Consider the following 16,656-nt stretch of genomic DNA (forward strand, 5'->3'; position numbering starts at 1 on the left):
AGGCCGGAGGCTGGCTGGTGCAGCGATGTTTAATGGCAATTCGTAGAAACCAAGCCCATGCACAAGTAGAAAGTGCTCGTGGAGCCGGCAGGAGGCCCCCGCCTCGCCAGGTACCACAAGCCCGGCCGTGCAGCCCTCCCCGCGGCGCCTTAAATAGATTCTTCACTATACTCTGTATGTTACATTATGTACAAGCCCCCTCCCCTTGGGGACGGGGCGGGACTCCGCAACGCGTTCCTATATACACCCCCCCCTTTGGCCCCGAGATTGGCGGCCTAGGTCGGTCGGGGTGACGGGGGAAGACAGGGCCAGAAAGGGAGAAAACAGACGCAAACATGCGGAGTCGGGGTGGGGGCACGGTCAGCCCTGAAACACGAGGGGCGCGCGCGCAGCGAAGGCAGAGGTGGGACCCAGGCGGATACATTCAGAGACGCGTCCAACAAATAAATAAGGCAAGTCAGGAAGGGGCTGAGGTGGGTGCAGGCAGGGCTCCGGAGGTCACAGCTGAAGATGCAGGTAGGTGGGGCGTGGGGCGTCTGGAGCCGAGGACCAGAAGGAGGGAGGGCACGACCCGGAGGGAAGAGGAGAGGACAGGGAGCAGGGGTAGGGGAAGGAGTTCAGCACTTCGGAGGGGGAGGAGGTGGAGACCGAGGACGGGCTCCAAAAGAAGTGACGGGAAAGCTGCCGACAGGGGGCTCCCCCTCCCCCAGAGAGCCCTCTTCCTGTTAAGACTGCGAGAAGCGGCCCCCAGGGCGATGAGAAAGGCGGTGGAAAGGTCAGGTGGCCAGGCCCGGTTGGGGAAGCCCTTCCAGCTCCTGGTTCTGCTTCAGTTCCCTCATCCTGTGGAGAGACAAGGAAGGAGTCAGAGGAGACCTGCAGACTGGGGAGGTGGGATGGGGCCGGTGGGATGCGGGAGGTGACAGGGCCAAATCCAGCGAGAGAAAGGGCAGCACCTGTGTCGGCAGCGCCGCAGGAATCTCATTATCTTCCGGGCTGCCTGGTCTTGCTTTTTGGTGAGAAAGGAGCCTCTGGTGGAAGAAGGAAAAGATGAGACTTCACACAACACTAAGGCATCCCTTGCCCTCCACCCCTTAGGGACTCTGGCAGGGAAGGGCAGGGTGGCAGGATGATGAACGGGTGTCCATGGGCAGTGGGCAGGCATAGAGGTCTGGGCGCTGCAGGGTTGAGGCCGTACTTGTTTCGGGCAGGCAGGCTGCCTGTGGGCCGGTGGGGAGGCCCAGGCCGGCGGCGGTAGGAGCGGTAGTGCTGCTGGATGAGTACCGCTGCTCTGCGGCTCTGCTGAAATCGCTTCTGTTCGTAGTAGCTTCGGAACTTGCTCTGGATCAGGATGGCTGCCTGGGTCATCTTCTTATAGAGTGCAAACTGCAGGGGTGGGGAGGAAGGGCTGGGGCTGAAATGGAGGGACAGAGACCCAAACCCCTGAGGGTCACCCCCAAGTTCAGTTGATGCAAGTCTGTTTCTCTAATCCACACACTCATGGAAAGGCTGAATCATCCCAGACAACCTCACACCCAGGTCTCATGCCTAATACCTTAAGTGCAATCCAGGTCAGCTTGTGGAGAGAGAAGGGGAGTTAGGGCTCCGGCAGCATCCTGGATGCTCTAGGCTGGAATGGGTGTGTGTGCGTGTGGGTTGGTGGGTATGCTTTCAAGAGAGGACGGTCTCACCTGCTTGTACTTCCGGTAACAGCGCTGGATCACAGCTGCTGCTACCTCCTGCTGCTCCTTCAGCCGCCGGCCCTGTGAGAAGAGAAGGAAGTCTTAACACCTAACCACCCACCTCACAGACATCTAACTTGTCCTTCCCACTCGCCTGGGGTCCCCTGACCCTTCACCCCATCCCAGGCCTGTCTGGATGACTGTTGTCCCTCCCAAAGTCCTGGGAACCCACACTCCCCCACCCAAGATTGTACCGCTGCTCTTCATCCCCTGAAGCCCCGAGCCCCCTGACCTTGTACTTTCGGAAGGCTGTCTGGATGACCCGGGCTGCCTCATACAGTTCCCGCTGCTCATGATCTGATAGCGTCAGCAGGGCAAAATCACTCTCCATCTTGCCACTGGCAGACGCAGAGAGAAACTCGGCCCAGGAAGGTGCTGGAGGGATAGCCAGGCGACCCCGCTCTAAGGGCAGTTCGCTGTACAGGATAGAGAGAAGGCATGTCATGGGACATCTGAAGTCCCTCTTCTTCAGCTTGGGGACAGCTGTGAAGGCAGAGCCTGGAGAGTGACTTCAGAGCTCATCAGCCAGTTCCAGTCCCCTCCTCAAAGGCCCTGGGGCCTGAGCCCAGATGGATATTTGGCCATAGGGAAGCTTCTTCCTTCCTTCCCTCCCTCCCTCCCCTTTGAAGAAGGATCTGGAGGCTTTGAGCTGGTTCACCTGGGAGGGGCTGAGCTGGGGAAATGGTCCACATTCTCCAGGTAGCTGGCCAGCCAGGACATGGTCTCGCTGAGCCCCACAGCCCCCGTCCGCTCCCGCATTGGGTCTCCGGCCTCAGGCAGCCCCACGAAGTCCTCTCGTTTAATCCGCTCTGGTGTGGCTTCGATGATCTGCTTGGCCAGTGAGATCATGTCCACCTGGGTGAATGAGAAGAAGCTGGGTGAGCCTTGAGGGGCCCTAACTGCCAGCTGTTCCTGCTCTGCCAAAGCTATAGCCTCCACCCGCGTCTTATCCTCTTCGTCGTCTTACCACCAGACAATGAGGCCTCAGGGATGGCTGTCCTGACTAACCTTGTCTTTCTTGTCAGTGTTCCAGATTCATTTATACTCCCTGGGGTCCCACTTGGGGGTACAGCCCTGTGTTGAGACCTTGTGCAAGACAGGATAGGAAGGACATACTCCAAATGGGATTGGGGAGCTAAGCCAGTGAAGGACTTACCCTTGCAGGCTGACTGGCTGTCCCACCCTGCCTGCCCCATGCCAGCTCCCACAGGCTTGGCCATGCCTGCCACCCCCTTCCCTCTCCAGCTCTCCAAGAACCAACTCAGTGCTTGCCAATCACATGACACTGTATTGAATAGCTCCAGCCTTGCCTTGGCTCCAGCCATGAGGCCCGCAGCACTTCCTGCTGGCCATACATAAAGCAGCCTACTTTGTGGAGTTCTCTAAATTTTTTGTACTCTAGTCCTACCCAATTAATCCATTAGCCTCTCTAAAGCAGATCTGGCCCCAGGTCCTAGCAGAGAAGTCTGCTGCTACCCTGGAAGATTCACTCTCATTTGTTCATTGATTCCACAAGACTTTCTTATTTGTTTATTTATTTAATGGAGGTACTGGGGATCGAACCCAGGGCCTCGTGTGTGCTCGGCGTGTGCTCTACCACTAAGCTACACCCTCCCCCTCCACAAGACTTTCTTAGCTTTTACCACGTGCAAGCCTCTTCCCTGCCCGAGATCACTGCCAAATACTTCCATCTTGTCAACCTCTCTGCTTCACGTTCCTCCCAACATGCTGCCATTGCTCTTATTCCCCAAGAACCTTGTCCCTTCATGGGTCAACAGGTAACTCCCACAGCCAAGCCCTAGCTGAAGATAATGCCCCAGAATTTTTAACCTCCACTACCTCATGACTTCTGGGTCACAAGCTCTGACAGCAGCTAAGCATAGGGTCACCTGGCCTGTCCCCAAATGAAGGTCAATGGCCCCTTCTTCCCAAACTGCAGCCAGACAGTGATTCTGTTTTGTGGAATAGTCAGTGTCACCCCACCCCTGCACCCTACTCTGTTTCTAGCCTTAAAAATTCCATCAACATAAGCAGTACCGGGATCACATCCACAGCCGGGGGACTGTCAACTTCCTCTGGAGCAGCCCCGCTGTCGGAGGCTGGTGGGAGAGGAGGTGGTGAGGGTGGGGGCCCTTTGGGGTTGGTGGCTTCATAGTCCATGAGGAGTAGGGGGGCCTCTGGGGCACCAGAGGAGAGCTGGCCTGGGACCATCTCCATAGTAATCTCAGAGGCTGGCAGGGGAGCCGGGGGAGGACTCCCATCCGGGGCACTAGAATAGGCTGACGTGACGGAGAAAGTGCCATCCGACAGCTCCGAAGGCGAGGAGACACTGCTTAGACCTGTGAGGTGAGGGAAGGGGGTGAGGGCCTTAGGTGCCATCTGCCATCTCCCCAGTCGCCTACCTGCCCCTCTCCTTGCTCTCAATCTCCCTGTCCCCGCCTTCTCTCACACTCTGGCTCCCACTCACCCCTAGTCCACATCCCTCCTTAAATCCTCACCAGTGTCTGGATTGGAGGAGGGTGGTGACAGGGCGGGCAGGGGTTCAGCCGAAGCTTCCTGTCTCTGCAGTTCTTCAAGGCAGCGGGCAAGGCGCACGTGGCCCCGGGAATGAGCCACGGACAGGGGCAGACGGCCCAGAGAGTCGGGAATGCTCAGCGCCTGTCGGTTCCAGCGGAAAAGGAGCACAGCAGCCTCCAAGTGCCCCAGGGCGCAAGCCCACATCTGAGGACAGGTGCAGGGAGAGATGGATGGAGGCAGAGGTGAGGCGGGGGCCCTTCTTCCCCGTGGCCAGTTCCCAGCCCTCCCCACTCCTTCCCTGCATCCCTCAAAGGATCTTCCTTTTCAAGCACCGTTCCCATTTCCATTGCCCTCCCTGTGCACTCAGGAGTCCAGCATCCTCACCAGAGGGGTGCAAGAGAAATGGTCCACGTTGAGTGGGTCAACCTCTTGCTCTAAGTCCAAGCTTCCGGTCTCCACATTCCTGAAGGGTTTGGGAAAGGGACAGCAGAGCCCAGTCAGGGACAAAGAGGGCCCAGGAGGAACTTCAGAATTGAAGGAAGTGGGAAGCACTAAGGTCAGTGGGATGAGCAGTCAAAGAGATTTGTGAATGTAAGAAAGTCAAGAAGGCAGTGACCTAAGTCGGGGGACATTAAAATTCCCCCAAATGCAAACCCTCTTCCAGCCCCTCCTTCCCTCAGTAACCCTAGCTCCCTTGGCAGGGCTTCAGTTCCTCCTCAGTCCCCCCCCTCCCCAAGTCCCTGCTCACCGCCACTGGCTCAGGGTCTCGATGAGGCGGGCGTAGCCCTGGGCAGCAGCCAGGTGCAGAAGGCTCATGCCCCGGAAGGGGCTTCCGTGCGCCAGACGTTCAGGACCTCTCCAGGTGGAACGTGGAATCATGCTCTCTACCAAGACTACCACCCGGGCCTCGAACCCCGGCCCCTGGCCTTCATCCTGTGGTGCACACACCCTTAGGCAGAGACCTGAACCTTGGGTGCCCCAGCCTGGGATGGCCTTGACCACCCCGTACCTGCCCCCACACCACGCTTCCCACTCCAGGTCACCACCACCCAGAACTCTGATAGCCCGTCAGTTCTCCCAGGTCAAGTTCCAGGGCGCCCCCCACGCCCACAGCCAACTTCCTCCAGCAGCCGGATCTCACACCTGCTTGCTCATGTGCCTTCACTTTGGCTTTGGTCAGCGCCACATCCACAGATGGCTTCCCCACCCCCAGAACCCAGAGTCCTCTCCCAGCCTTCTTCATTCAGAGACTGGGACCCACCAAGCACTGAGCCCCAATTCTCCAGACCCCCTCCCCTGCCCTCTCCTTCACCTCCACCCTTCTGCAGACCAGGAATAGTGTGAAGCCTGTCATGCCAAGAGGGTGCCCAGAATAGCCACTCTTGCCATGGGGCGGGGGTGGGAGCCTGGTGACGCCAGGGAGACGGGAGAGGGACTGGCTGGGGACAGGAGAGCGAGGAAAGTCCCACTCTAGAGCCGTTTTCCATAGGAACACCCCCACCCCCTCCACCGCAGCACTTCCTCCCCATGGAAGTACCTGGATTGGAGGCGTGTTGGGACCCTGACAGGGTGCCTGCCCAGCTGCTGCAATCTCTGCCATCCGCTTCTCCATCTGCTCCAGTCGCTCCAGGATGGACATCCGGAACTGGTTGTCTGAGGGGGAGCAGGCATGGGAGGCTCAGGGGGCAGCGTCCAGGGGATTCCCTGGACACCAAAACTGGACCCTGTCCCAGGATCTGGGCGGTGAAGACGCACAATCACATCCTTTCCTCTTCTCCAAACAACAGCCCTTTACCCACCCGCCTTCTGAATACTGCCCCCCAGGATCAGTCCTCAAACTAGGGCTCTTCAGACGACTCGTCGACCTTGGACCTGAATCCAGAACTAAGACTGTGTCCTTCAAGACAGAGACAGTAAGACTCCCCAGACGGCATCCAGCCCCAGCTACCCACTCCCAGTAACAGGCACACACGTGCTCCCAGCCTCTTCCCAAATGGACTGTTCCATCCCTTCTCACCCCAGACACTACCTTTGTCCCCCATGTTGGAGCTGAAGGACTCCAGGGTCCCTCCTCTGTTAACCACTGCCCAAAAGAGCTCAGGGACTGTGATTTGGAAAGCACCACCCCCTCCTCCCGGCCCCCAGCAGCTGTCCACAAAGGGGATGGAGGGGAGGGAAGGTGACAGAGATGGATAGTCATGTCCATTCCTCCTCCTCCTCCCCCACCCCATGCACAACTGCACACGCACGCGCGCACACACACACACACACACACATACACCCAAGCTATATCTGTCCCCTCCTGAGATCATACAAGGACAAGGAGGGGAGGTGGCAGGGGGTCAGAGTACAGGGAACCAGGCACAGAGAAGCAAGTGGACACTGGGGATGTTCTGAGATGCCAGGACAGAAGTGGGTGAAGGGAGAGGGCTTGGTGGGGAGGATGGTGGAGAGGGATGAGCAGAGACTCAGGTGTAACAGGAGAGAGCAGAAAAGATAAGCAGGGGAAGGAAGGAGGGGAGAGAAAGGGCAGAGGAGAGCTGGGGGGAGACCAAACCAACAATAAGGAAGGCAGAGTGGAAGAGGGCAAGTTAAGAAAGGGACCAACAAGAAATGAAAAGGCAGGAGACCCGCAGGAGAGCTAGTAAAGCACAGATAAGACAGACAGGAAAATGAGGTGTGGAGCCATTATGCAGCAAGGCAGACAGAATGGGGCTGGCTGCTCAGGGCAGGTGGGCTCGAGTCAGAGTCAGAGACAGGCTGCCCAACAAATGCGCTTGGGCTCCTTGAGGGGTGCAGCCCCAAGAGGGAGGCACAGCAGGGCTAGAGCCCTTGAGCCAGAGAAGTGGGGTTGGAGGGGGACAGACTTAACAGATGACAGCAGGACTGAGAGACTCCAAGAGGAAGCAACGGACACGGAGCCAAGCGAATGAGAAACAATCCTCAGAGCTGCAGGAGGAATAACCATTAAAAGGTTATTAAATAGTTCTGGATTTAAACAAATACACATACACGAATATGTGTACATATGTGTGTCTCTGTGTATAAGAAAGTACATTAAAGACGGTATCATTGAATAACATTATAGGTAATTTTTCATTTTTGACTTTGTGCTTTTCTGTGTCATTTCCAGATTTCCTGTAATAAACGCCTATCTTTATAATTAGAGGGAAAAACAATAGGTTTAAATATGCATTTAAGTACACACGTGTACTCGCATGTATCTGTGTACCTTGCTCTACACCCTGTGGCTGCCCCGCCCTTGGCCTCACTTGCCTAGACCCCATCCTTTGGGAGGCCAAGGACAGTGCAAGCAGGGACAAGGACGACTCCAAGATTTGCCAGGAAGAGGAGGTGAGGGAAGTTTACTGCCATATTCAGAAGTGACCAGCGAAGCAGGGACCAGCGAAGCAAGAGCCGGGAAGAGTGGTCAAGTGGGGGTGGCCACCTGAGTCCTGAGGGGTCGCAGAGCGCGTCATGCTCACAGGTTGTGGGGTCAGAGGGCTAGGTACTCACCGTCCAGTGACAGCCAGTCTAGCTGAGTACTAGGCAGTGACAGGAATCGGCGGGCTCGATATTCAAAGAGCACAGAAGCAGAAAGGGGCCCCTCCCGCCCCGCCACCTGCAAAGACACCAGCCCGACCTCATGGGCTGGGGAGGGCGAGGGTCAGCGAGAGGGCTCTCTTTCCCGGGCTCCTTCTCTGGCCCCTGTGTCAGGGCCACAGGTGATCATTTTGCACCTCCTCCCCTCCTCCCCTGCTGCAGCCCAAGAGGCCCCTGGCTTCAGTGGCTTTGGCCCTAACTGGGGAGAGATTCCCTTCATTTGAGAACTTAATACGTACTATGGGCCAAAGACCCCTTGGATTCTAGCCCCTGTAGTTAAGGCTGTTTGTTATTCAACACCAAGGCCTGGGAGCTAAGACTAAAGAGATACCTATACTTATAAACAATTTGATGGTGGTGAAATCTCTTGATCCCCCACGATCAAGGTCCAGAGGTCATAACCTTGTTACTAAGATGGGAGAAAGGAATTAGCTGCTCACTAACAGGGTCTAGGAAGAGCTGTGTCCCAGGGTCTCAATGCCTATAGCCCTGAGAATGAAACCCCCAGGCCTGGCCCCAAGGCTAGAGGCTAAGCCTCCCAGTCCTCAGCTTCTCTGGTCTCATCCCCTTTCCTGCCAGATACCACTCAACAGGGCTGCTGAGAGTAGGGAAGAACACACTCATAGGCAGCAAAGCTGTCAACCTGTCACTCTGGTGGTCCTTGGGGTCACAAAGCAACACGGCTGAGTGCAGGGCAAGGGGCAGAGTTGGTGGCAAAAGGGCAGAGATGAGCCTTGGCAATGACACCTAGACCAGGGCTTTCTGACAGAACATTCCTCAGTGGGAGTGTCTGCATCTGCACTGTCCAATAGGACAGCACTAGGCACGTGTGGCCACTGAGCATCCAAAATGTGGTCAGTATGATAGAGGAACTGAATTTTAAATTTACTTTTAATTAATTTCAAATAGGCACATGTGGCTAATGGCTACCATACTGGACAGCACAGGTCTAGAAGCCAATATCCTTCAGTCCCAAGACTAGTTGGAGACCAATCTCTCTCCCTTCTCATTCTCCAAAGAGCTCCTGGATTGGAGCCAGAGGGTCTGGATGGACAGTAAAGACCCCGTGAGTCAAATGCCTGACCTTACAGGAGGGGAGGCCAAGGACCTAAGAAAGGAGGAGACTTATCCAACGTCACTAGCCAGCTAAGGAATAGATTCCTTAGACCAGAACCTAGACCTTCCCTCACCTAAGCCCAGATTCATCTGCCTGCTGAGGGACCATGGCGCTCAGCTCCAGGACTGGATGAAATCTTTGTGCTCTCAGGAACAACCTGACATGTTTGTCCCCAGTGCTTCCTGGAAGACCTAACTGTCCATATGTGAGTCCCTTCCCCTCCTGTTCCCAGTCCCCATACCGGGACAGTAGCAGCGTAAGACACCAGGCTGGACAAGTGAGGCTGGCACTGCGATGTGATCAAAGACACAGGAGTAATGCTCGGTGGCCTCTGTCCAAGGACCTGTGATGAGCACCTTGACCCCACCCTGCAGACAGAAGTCAAAGAGCTGTGTGACCGGAGCTCTGCTGGGGATCCATTCACTCCCTCACCCATCCATTCATTCAGCCCCTGAGAGAGTATCTACTGTCCGCTGTACACCCCAGAGCCTGGGGTACAGGGACTGGACAGGACCCAGTGAATGAGGTCAACTAGTCTGTCCCTCCTCCCCAACACACCTGCCCTCTACCTGAATCTGCCAGAAACGGGGAACGCACTGCCTTCCCCAAGGCTACCAACTCATTTGCTGAGAGCTGTCATTGGGAGGAAGTCCTTTTCTCAGGGCCCCCTGAATGCCCGCTGTAGTTCCTCCTTTCCCCCTCTGGGGCAGCATAAAGCAGAACTCCACTGCTGAACACAGTCTTTCAGCCTCCCCAAGTCTGCAGTCACATCCCAGCTGTGTTTTCTCCAGGCTGAGTTGCCCCATTACCCCCTACCCCCACCCTGTGAAACAGTCACCAAGGAAATGAAGTCCCCTGGGGCACTTGGGGACTCACAAAGCCACAACTCACATGAGGAAGGAGAAGGAAGGGGGAAAGGGTTAGTCAGGGGGACTATGAAAATGGGGAAGAAGCTACACTCTATGTAAAAATAGAGGCTGGGGAGACAACTAAGGAGCCATGGAAACTGAAGGAAACTAGGTCACAGACCACAGGGCAGGAGGGATGGAGGATGGAGGGGAGAAGCCTGAGACTCACCTCCGGGTAGGACCACTCTGGGGAGAAGTCTGTGATGGTGCTAAGAGCAGGAGAGAGCTGTGGCGTGGGGGCAGGGATGCTTGGAGCTTCGTCACTGATGAGTTCTCCCATGAGGTCAGGGAATGATGAAAGGCCAAAGGGCTCCAGTTCACCGGCCCCACCAGCTCCTCCAAACAAGGCCTCCCCTCTTCCTACTCTGCTAGACGGCCCCAAGGGGGCAGGTGAGGGTGGGGGTGAAGGAGGGGGTGAAGGTACAGGTGGGGCAGCCCCCTGGGCCTTGAGCTCCTCCCCACTGTCATCATCTTGAATGAAGAAGCAGTTTCCTCTTCTCCCGCCTGCTCCGGACTGTGGAGGGGGACCCCGAGCAGCTGCCTGGGGCTCCAGGGCAGCAGCGGGCTCTAGGGCAGGACAGGGTGTATGGGCGGCCTCTGCCTCGGGGAAGTCTGGGCTTACCCCCTGCCCCCCTCCATATGTCTGGCCCCTCTGAGGGCTGTTGAGAAAACGATCAGGGTCAAAGGCAGGGCTGGGAGGAGCTGGTGGGGCAGAGGGCTCAGAACCTACAACGACAGCCAAGCTCATGGAAGGCCTAGGATTGGCCTGGGGAGCCAGGTGCCTGGTAGGGGTCAAGCCCCCGGTTCGCTGCTCCAGTCCTGTCAGGAGGAGGATAGCGGTGCCTCCTCTTGACGAACCCCCCCGGGAGGTGGGAGGGCTAGGTCTGATCTCCAGGGGTTCCGCAAAGCCGGAGGAAGAGGAGGAAGAGGAGGAAGAAGAAGACGGGGAGGTATGTGCCTTGGGGAGCTCTGGGGGAAGTGGGGCTATCAGTGGAGGGGGCTCAGGGGGATGGGGGTGGGAGACGGAGGTCAGGGTTAAAGCTCGGGGCTCCACTTTGGGAGAGATGATGCGGTGTTTCGTGCTGCTGCATTTGTGAGTAAGGCTCCCAGAACCTGGAGTGGAAGGGGTGGTGGAGATAGAAGGGATAAGACACTCGTTCTCCAGCCTTCTCTTAGAGGAAGACTTCATGCATTTCCTGGGATTTCAGTAACTACCAGAGATGTCATACTGACTGTGGCCACTGGGAGGCAGTCTCCCCCTACCCCCACCCCAGCCCCCACACAGCCCCTGCCCCTCAATTAAATAGGACTGGGAGAACACTGCAGGGGAGGACTGCGGGCTTGAGGAAGTAACTGAGAGAAATAGGCAAAGGCACAGAAGATGGACAAAGGAACAGATCCAGGGGGTACCAACTAAGAATAAAGCTAAGCCTGTGTAGAAGCAGTAATGCCAGTGTGCCTGGGAGTTGCTAAAGGAAGGAGGCAGATAAAGAGCCCAAGCTGCCAGGACTCAAGTAAAAGGATCTGGGCCACTGTGCACCCAGATGGGAAGGCCTCTGCTCATCTGGCCCATCTTTCTGGGACACGCAAAAGACATGCAAATTAGCATGCAAATCCCAGCGAGGCAGACATCCCCCTGGCAAGAGTAAGGGCAGTGTAGCTAGATGGGAGGAGAGCTCCAAGGTTGGGGTCACTAACCAAGGCCCCCACTGCAGAGACAGGCGTGGGTTCGGGGTGCGGGCTTGGTTGGGTGGGTGTCCAGGATCTGCTGCACCAGCTGCTCTACAGAGAACTCCTCTGTCCCGTTCCCACAGCTCCACTTGATGCCATGAACTAGAGGAGAGTTGGGGGGAAGTGCTGGGGGACCCCCACAAAATAGTCCTCAGGGAACCTTGATGGCTCCTCAAGCATCTGAGATGCTTCATGCCTTCTGGCCAGGTGAATAGAGGCCAGCAGCCTCCAGACAGCTCTGGCCTGCAGCTCACAGCTGCCCTTCAGTCCTTCATATCCCAACACCTTAGATGGTACCTGGAACTCTGGTACCCACCCTCACCCCTAGGAAAGAACCCTCCTGGCTTGGGGGGAAATGGTCACCCCACAGATTCCTGGGTGTAGAACCCTGGCCCCTTGCGAGGCCCCTGTGCCCACTCTCCCCTTGGGGCACTGTCCTAGCCCTGCTGCCTTACACATGGGCTTCAGCTGTCCCAAAAGCTCCTCCCGGGACCACTTCAGCCACTCTCGGCGGTCGCTGCTGATGGAACAAAAGATGGGGCTGCAGCCCTTTCCACAATCCTCCAGGGCTGGGACGTTCAGGTAGTGCACAAGGACGATGTCAGGGTTCTGAGAGCACAAAGGTACACACAGAGCGCTATGGGGTCCTGACGTCTGGGGGCTCGGCTTCCTGGTCCTCACTTTCCTCCTGGGCACTCCCAAACTCACCCCCAAGTTCTGGCTCTCTCCATCCCCAAACCCCTCTCACTTCTTCCCGGGCTCCTTTTCCCACTCAGAAGTGGGTCATCCTTCTACTTCTTTTTTTCAGGCCCCCCTCTCCCTCAAAGAACCAGGCAGTCTGGCTCCCTGAGCTCCTCCATCCTTACCTGGAGCAGCCAGTAGCAGCGCCGATGGAATGTGGGGACGATGGAAGAGTGAACGTAGCAGCCATAGAGACACTGCCAGGAGACAGGCTGGGGTGGGGGGAGGGCTAGTCTGCTCCCCAACTCTTCCTCTGTTCAGTCCCTTTGCAGGAATCCCAATCTTTCCACCAGTTCCTCTTTAACCCTCACCCACCACCACCTATTCCCCACACCTTCAAATCCCAGCACCCCGAGTCACCCGGGGATGGAAAGAAGGGAACAGTGGGGCCAGGGCCTCATGATGAGGGCCAAATTTGAGCTATGGGACTACCTAGAAATCAGAGGGCAGGGAAAGAACACATTCGAGATGAGGAGCAATGATTTGAGGGAAGAGAAACCTGTGCTTAGAGGTTCAGTACTTGGACCCCTGCAGGAAATGCAAGAGAAGTGAGGGGGCCAGGCATCGGTGTCCTCCAGGGGGAGGCATGGCCTAAGTCCTGGAGATCTGGGTCATGGAGGGAAATGGGAAGCGGAGGATGGGCTAAGCATCAGCTAGCGGATCCAAACGGAGTGGGAAGGGAAGAGTGATGGGGAGGGTGGCAGGTAGATGTTGTCACCAAGCCCTGGCAGGGCTGGAGCCCAGCTCAGGGCAGAGGAGGGGGCCCAGGTCAGGTGAGCTGGAGGCCTCGCTTACCTCCATGCCCTGGACCTTCAGCTTCATGTGGTCCTCTCGGGTGGTCTTCCCATCCTTCCGCTTCTTCCAGAGGTAACCATCCTTCCGGTATTTCACCTTCTTGCGGTTATAGAGGATAATGGAGCCATTCTGAGGCCTGAGGAGGGAAGGGCTGATCTCGAGTTCTGTGCACAGAACCCAGGATCCCTGCCATTTCCCAGCTTCACAAACTTTCTCACCTTGTCTTGGGGGCACAGGATAGCCACTCATCGTGCTTCTCAAAGGTGATCAAGTAGGATGCAATCTCCTGTAGGAGGAGGCACTCAGGTGGGTACCCCCTTCCCAGAGTCTCAGCCTGGCCTCTTAGCTGCCTCCTCAGTCTCACTCTCCGCTCAGTGCTGGCAGCCTGTCAGGGATGCTGCCAGGTATCTGGACCGGCAAGACCCACTGCCCTCCTAAGAATCTTAGGTTCCATCCCAGACAAAAGTCTAATCTTCTCTCCTTCCCTCTCCCACTACTGGGGCCTTAATCTTGCAGTCAGGTCCAAGTTCTTTAACACCCATCCTTCATGCTGCGTGTTATTTTACTCTCTCAAAATCTCATGTTTGTGCCACTTCCTCACTCAGAAAACGTCAATGGTTTGATATTGCCAGGAATTTCAGATGCCTCACTCTGAACCCACAGTTCTCCCAGGCCAGGGATCAAATCATCATTCTCATTATTTCCCCATATTGCACATACCATTCCTCCCAGACTAGCCCACTGACTCTCTGTGAACATGCCCTGAGCCGTCACCTCCTGAACGTTAGTGTCCTACAAGCCTGATGTGCCATGTGCACTTCTCTCCGAGTCTGGAGATCCTAGCCATCCTGTAGATCAAATCCCTCCCCAGGTCTCCAGGAAGCCCTGCTGAGCACCCTGGCCCTTCCTGCATTTACAACAATCATACACACATGTGCTCTTCTCATCAAATAATCAAATCAATAATGATCCACCACAAGTACACACAAAGCACTGTGTGTGGGGAGGACAGAAGGCGTGTCACACCAGGGCTGTGCCCTCCAGAAGGAGCCAGCATCAGTGGTGGTTAAGAGCAGGGACGCTGGAGTTAAACTCCACGATGTAAGTCAGTGTCCTTCTCTGTACTCGGGGATAATAACACCTGCTCTACAGTGTTGGAGGACTGGGTGAGATAATGCAGGTCAAGTGCTAGGCACAGCCCCTAGCTTATAATAAATACTTGCTAGGGGGCAGCTATTGTTTTTACCCAGGTGGATAGGCCAAGGAGAAGTGAGCTCCTACAAGATGCTGGTCTTTATGTCTTTCCTATGATCCTCAAAGAGCCTGGAACAGTACCCTGCACTTGGGAGTATCGACAGACACAGGGAGGCCCCCATTCACGCTCCTCCAGCCCACCAGGCCCTGCTAGGCCCTAATCCCCCAAGCTCCCTGGAAAACCTCATTTGTATTCCACCGTAGCCGCTCTGGGGGCAGCAGCGGACAGCGAGGAAGACACTCCAGCAGCTTCTTGGGGAGAAAGATCTTCAGGTGGTGGCTGTTCTCTAGAGGGAATGAGAAGGGAGAGCTCAATGTGCTGCTCCGGACATCCCTGTGATAGCCCAGGGGAAGAGGGCCGAGCATTGGGGGAAAATGAAACGACAACAGGGAGAGCAGGCATCCAAGAATTAGAGGTCACCATGGTGCGGGGAGAAAAGAAGGCTGTGCCCCAACTGGGAACCTGGACTGTAAACTCACCAGCAACCTCGGTGGTGTCCTTGGTATTCATGGTGAGGGCTCCAGGGGGCAAGGTCACCCCCGGCCTGAGGGGCCGGGGGGAGGGGGAGTCTGTGCTGGGAAGGGAGAGAACAAGGTCATGGAAGAAGACCCACACTGATCCAGGATGAGGAGGATGAGGTGGGAGACAAGGTACAGAACTGGGTCGTGATGTCTGGGAAAGATGAGGTAGCAAGAAGGGGCTGGACTATGATGTCAGAGTACAGCCAGGGAATGGAGGAGAGGGAGAACCCAGACAGGGTGCCAGGAACCAACACTAGTGGGGAGACACGACAGAACAGAGTAATCAGGAAGAGAGCGCTGGGGTGGGGGAGGGGAGACGGCGGGCGGGGACGGGCGGTCCAGGGGCCCTACAGCCTGAGCTCTTGCGAGGCTAGGGCTGCAGTGGGGTCAGGCTCTGAGGCTGGGACTCAGAGCATCCGGTTCTTGTTGGATGGTTTGACAAATGAGAGCCTGGGTGTTGGGGGGAGGGCAGGAGATCTAAGTCCGGGTGGAAAGCTAGGCCTTAGAAGACACACCCTTAGTTCCTTCTCTATTTGATTTTTCCAAAGGGAAGGTCAGATCTGATAACTAATCTTTAACCTACACCCTCCCCTCCAGGTTGGTCAGGCAGGGTCTGGTAGAATCTGGGCTAGACACTAAGGACGCAGCTGCCCTCCCTCAGGACAACCCATCCTCCACCCTGAGGATGACCGCCGTCTCCCACCCCCTACCCTGCCGCACCTCTCTCCCCAAAGCCTCTGTTTCCTTTGGCCTCCAGACCTACCCTACCCCATCTACCACTTTGGCTTCAGCCTGAGCCCCACCCTCCTGGGGGAACAGATGGAAGCTGGAGGATGCTCTCAGCGCGGGCTCCGCCAGGTGTCCGGAGATGGAAAGGGGGAAGAGGCCAGTCCGAGCTCGGCTGTGTGCAGCGGAGCCTAGGCTGGGGTAAGGACTCCGCCCCAGGGCGCAGGTGCGCAGTCCAGGCTAGGCCGCCCGCCAGGGTGCGGAGTGGGCCTGGGGGCGGCCCCCCACGTTGGGGCGGTGGTCCCTGGAGACGCTCCGCGGTGGGAGGGTCCCGCTTCCCACCCGCACGGAAGGATGTCCGGGAGAATCGCGGAGCAGAGTCCGCAGGCGAGCGGCGTTCTAGGGGCAATGAAGGTGCCGGGGTGCGGGGGGTCCCCGGGACAGCCCAGCACGGCAGGTCGGTCTTGGGGCCCTACGCGGAGCGGCGCCCCCTGGCGCGGGGGAGGAGGACGGAAGCGGGGAGTGAGAGCGAACCCGCGGGAGTGCCGGTGGTCCCCCGAGCGGCGCGCCACGTCGGGACCCGTGGAGCTGCGCCCCCTGGCGCGGGGGCGGAGAGGCGGGCGAGAGGCCCTGGCTCTTACCTCCCGGGGTCCCGCGGGTGACGGCAGCAGCGGCCATTCTACCCCACACCGACCCCCCCCAGCGCCGGTGACAGCAGCGTCCGACGTCACTGCGCACGGGGCGGGGCGGGGCCTCCCAATTAAGGGGACGGGGGTCGGGAAGGGAACCTGGGGTCACCACGTGGGGCTCTGGGTGGGGCGCCGGCCGGAGGGACTCGGCTCTCTGGGCCCTAAAGGACGGACTGCCGGGAAGTCCCAGAAAGGGCAGCAGCGCCGAGAGGCAGGATGCCGGGGTCCCGGAGGCGGAAGCGCGGCCGGCTGACATGACCCCGGCCGGGAGAGTGGGGCGCGGGCGGCCATCGGCGCGGGGCGGGGAACGCTGG

General features: G+C 57.5%; 1 protein-coding gene and 1 pseudogene across 11 annotated transcripts; one reads left to right on the plus strand and one right to left on the minus strand.

Moving 5' to 3' along the window:
* Positions 1 to 15: 15 nt before the first annotated feature.
* CAMTA2 (calmodulin binding transcription activator 2) lies at positions 16 to 16,434 on the minus strand. Of its 11 annotated transcripts, none has more exons than XM_074342415.1 (22): positions 14,886 to 14,980; positions 14,589 to 14,692; positions 13,370 to 13,437; positions 13,152 to 13,287; positions 12,482 to 12,553; positions 12,071 to 12,224; positions 11,583 to 11,717; positions 10,054 to 10,997; positions 9,218 to 9,344; positions 7,773 to 7,907; positions 5,794 to 5,909; positions 5,005 to 5,189; positions 4,641 to 4,719; positions 4,238 to 4,460; positions 3,777 to 4,078; positions 2,398 to 2,594; positions 1,972 to 2,155; positions 1,689 to 1,760; positions 1,553 to 1,573; positions 1,196 to 1,383; positions 954 to 1,026; positions 16 to 840 (listed from the first exon to the last, which is right to left on the minus strand). In XM_074342415.1, exons 1-22 carry the CDS (start codon positions 14,914 to 14,916, stop codon positions 499 to 501), a joined length of 3,888 nt encoding a protein of 1,295 aa, XP_074198516.1. In that variant the 5' UTR covers positions 14,917 to 14,980; the 3' UTR covers positions 16 to 498. The 11 variants fall into 11 exon arrangements, with proteins under 11 accessions (XP_074198516.1, XP_074198509.1, XP_074198507.1 ...); XM_074342408.1 differs by lacking the exon at positions 1,553 to 1,573 and adding an exon at positions 16,295 to 16,434 and having other exon boundaries at positions 643 to 840; positions 954 to 1,028; XM_074342406.1 differs by lacking the exon at positions 1,553 to 1,573 and adding an exon at positions 16,295 to 16,434 and having other exon boundaries at positions 643 to 840; positions 954 to 1,028; positions 12,482 to 12,568.
* LOC141573570 (uncharacterized) lies at positions 15,747 to 16,365 on the plus strand (annotated as a pseudogene).
* Positions 16,435 to 16,656: the final 222 nt, after the last annotated feature.

Source organism: Camelus bactrianus, chromosome 16 (genome assembly GCF_048773025.1).
Source record: "Camelus bactrianus isolate YW-2024 breed Bactrian camel chromosome 16, ASM4877302v1, whole genome shotgun sequence".
NCBI lineage: Eukaryota > Metazoa > Chordata > Mammalia > Artiodactyla > Camelidae > Camelus > Camelus bactrianus.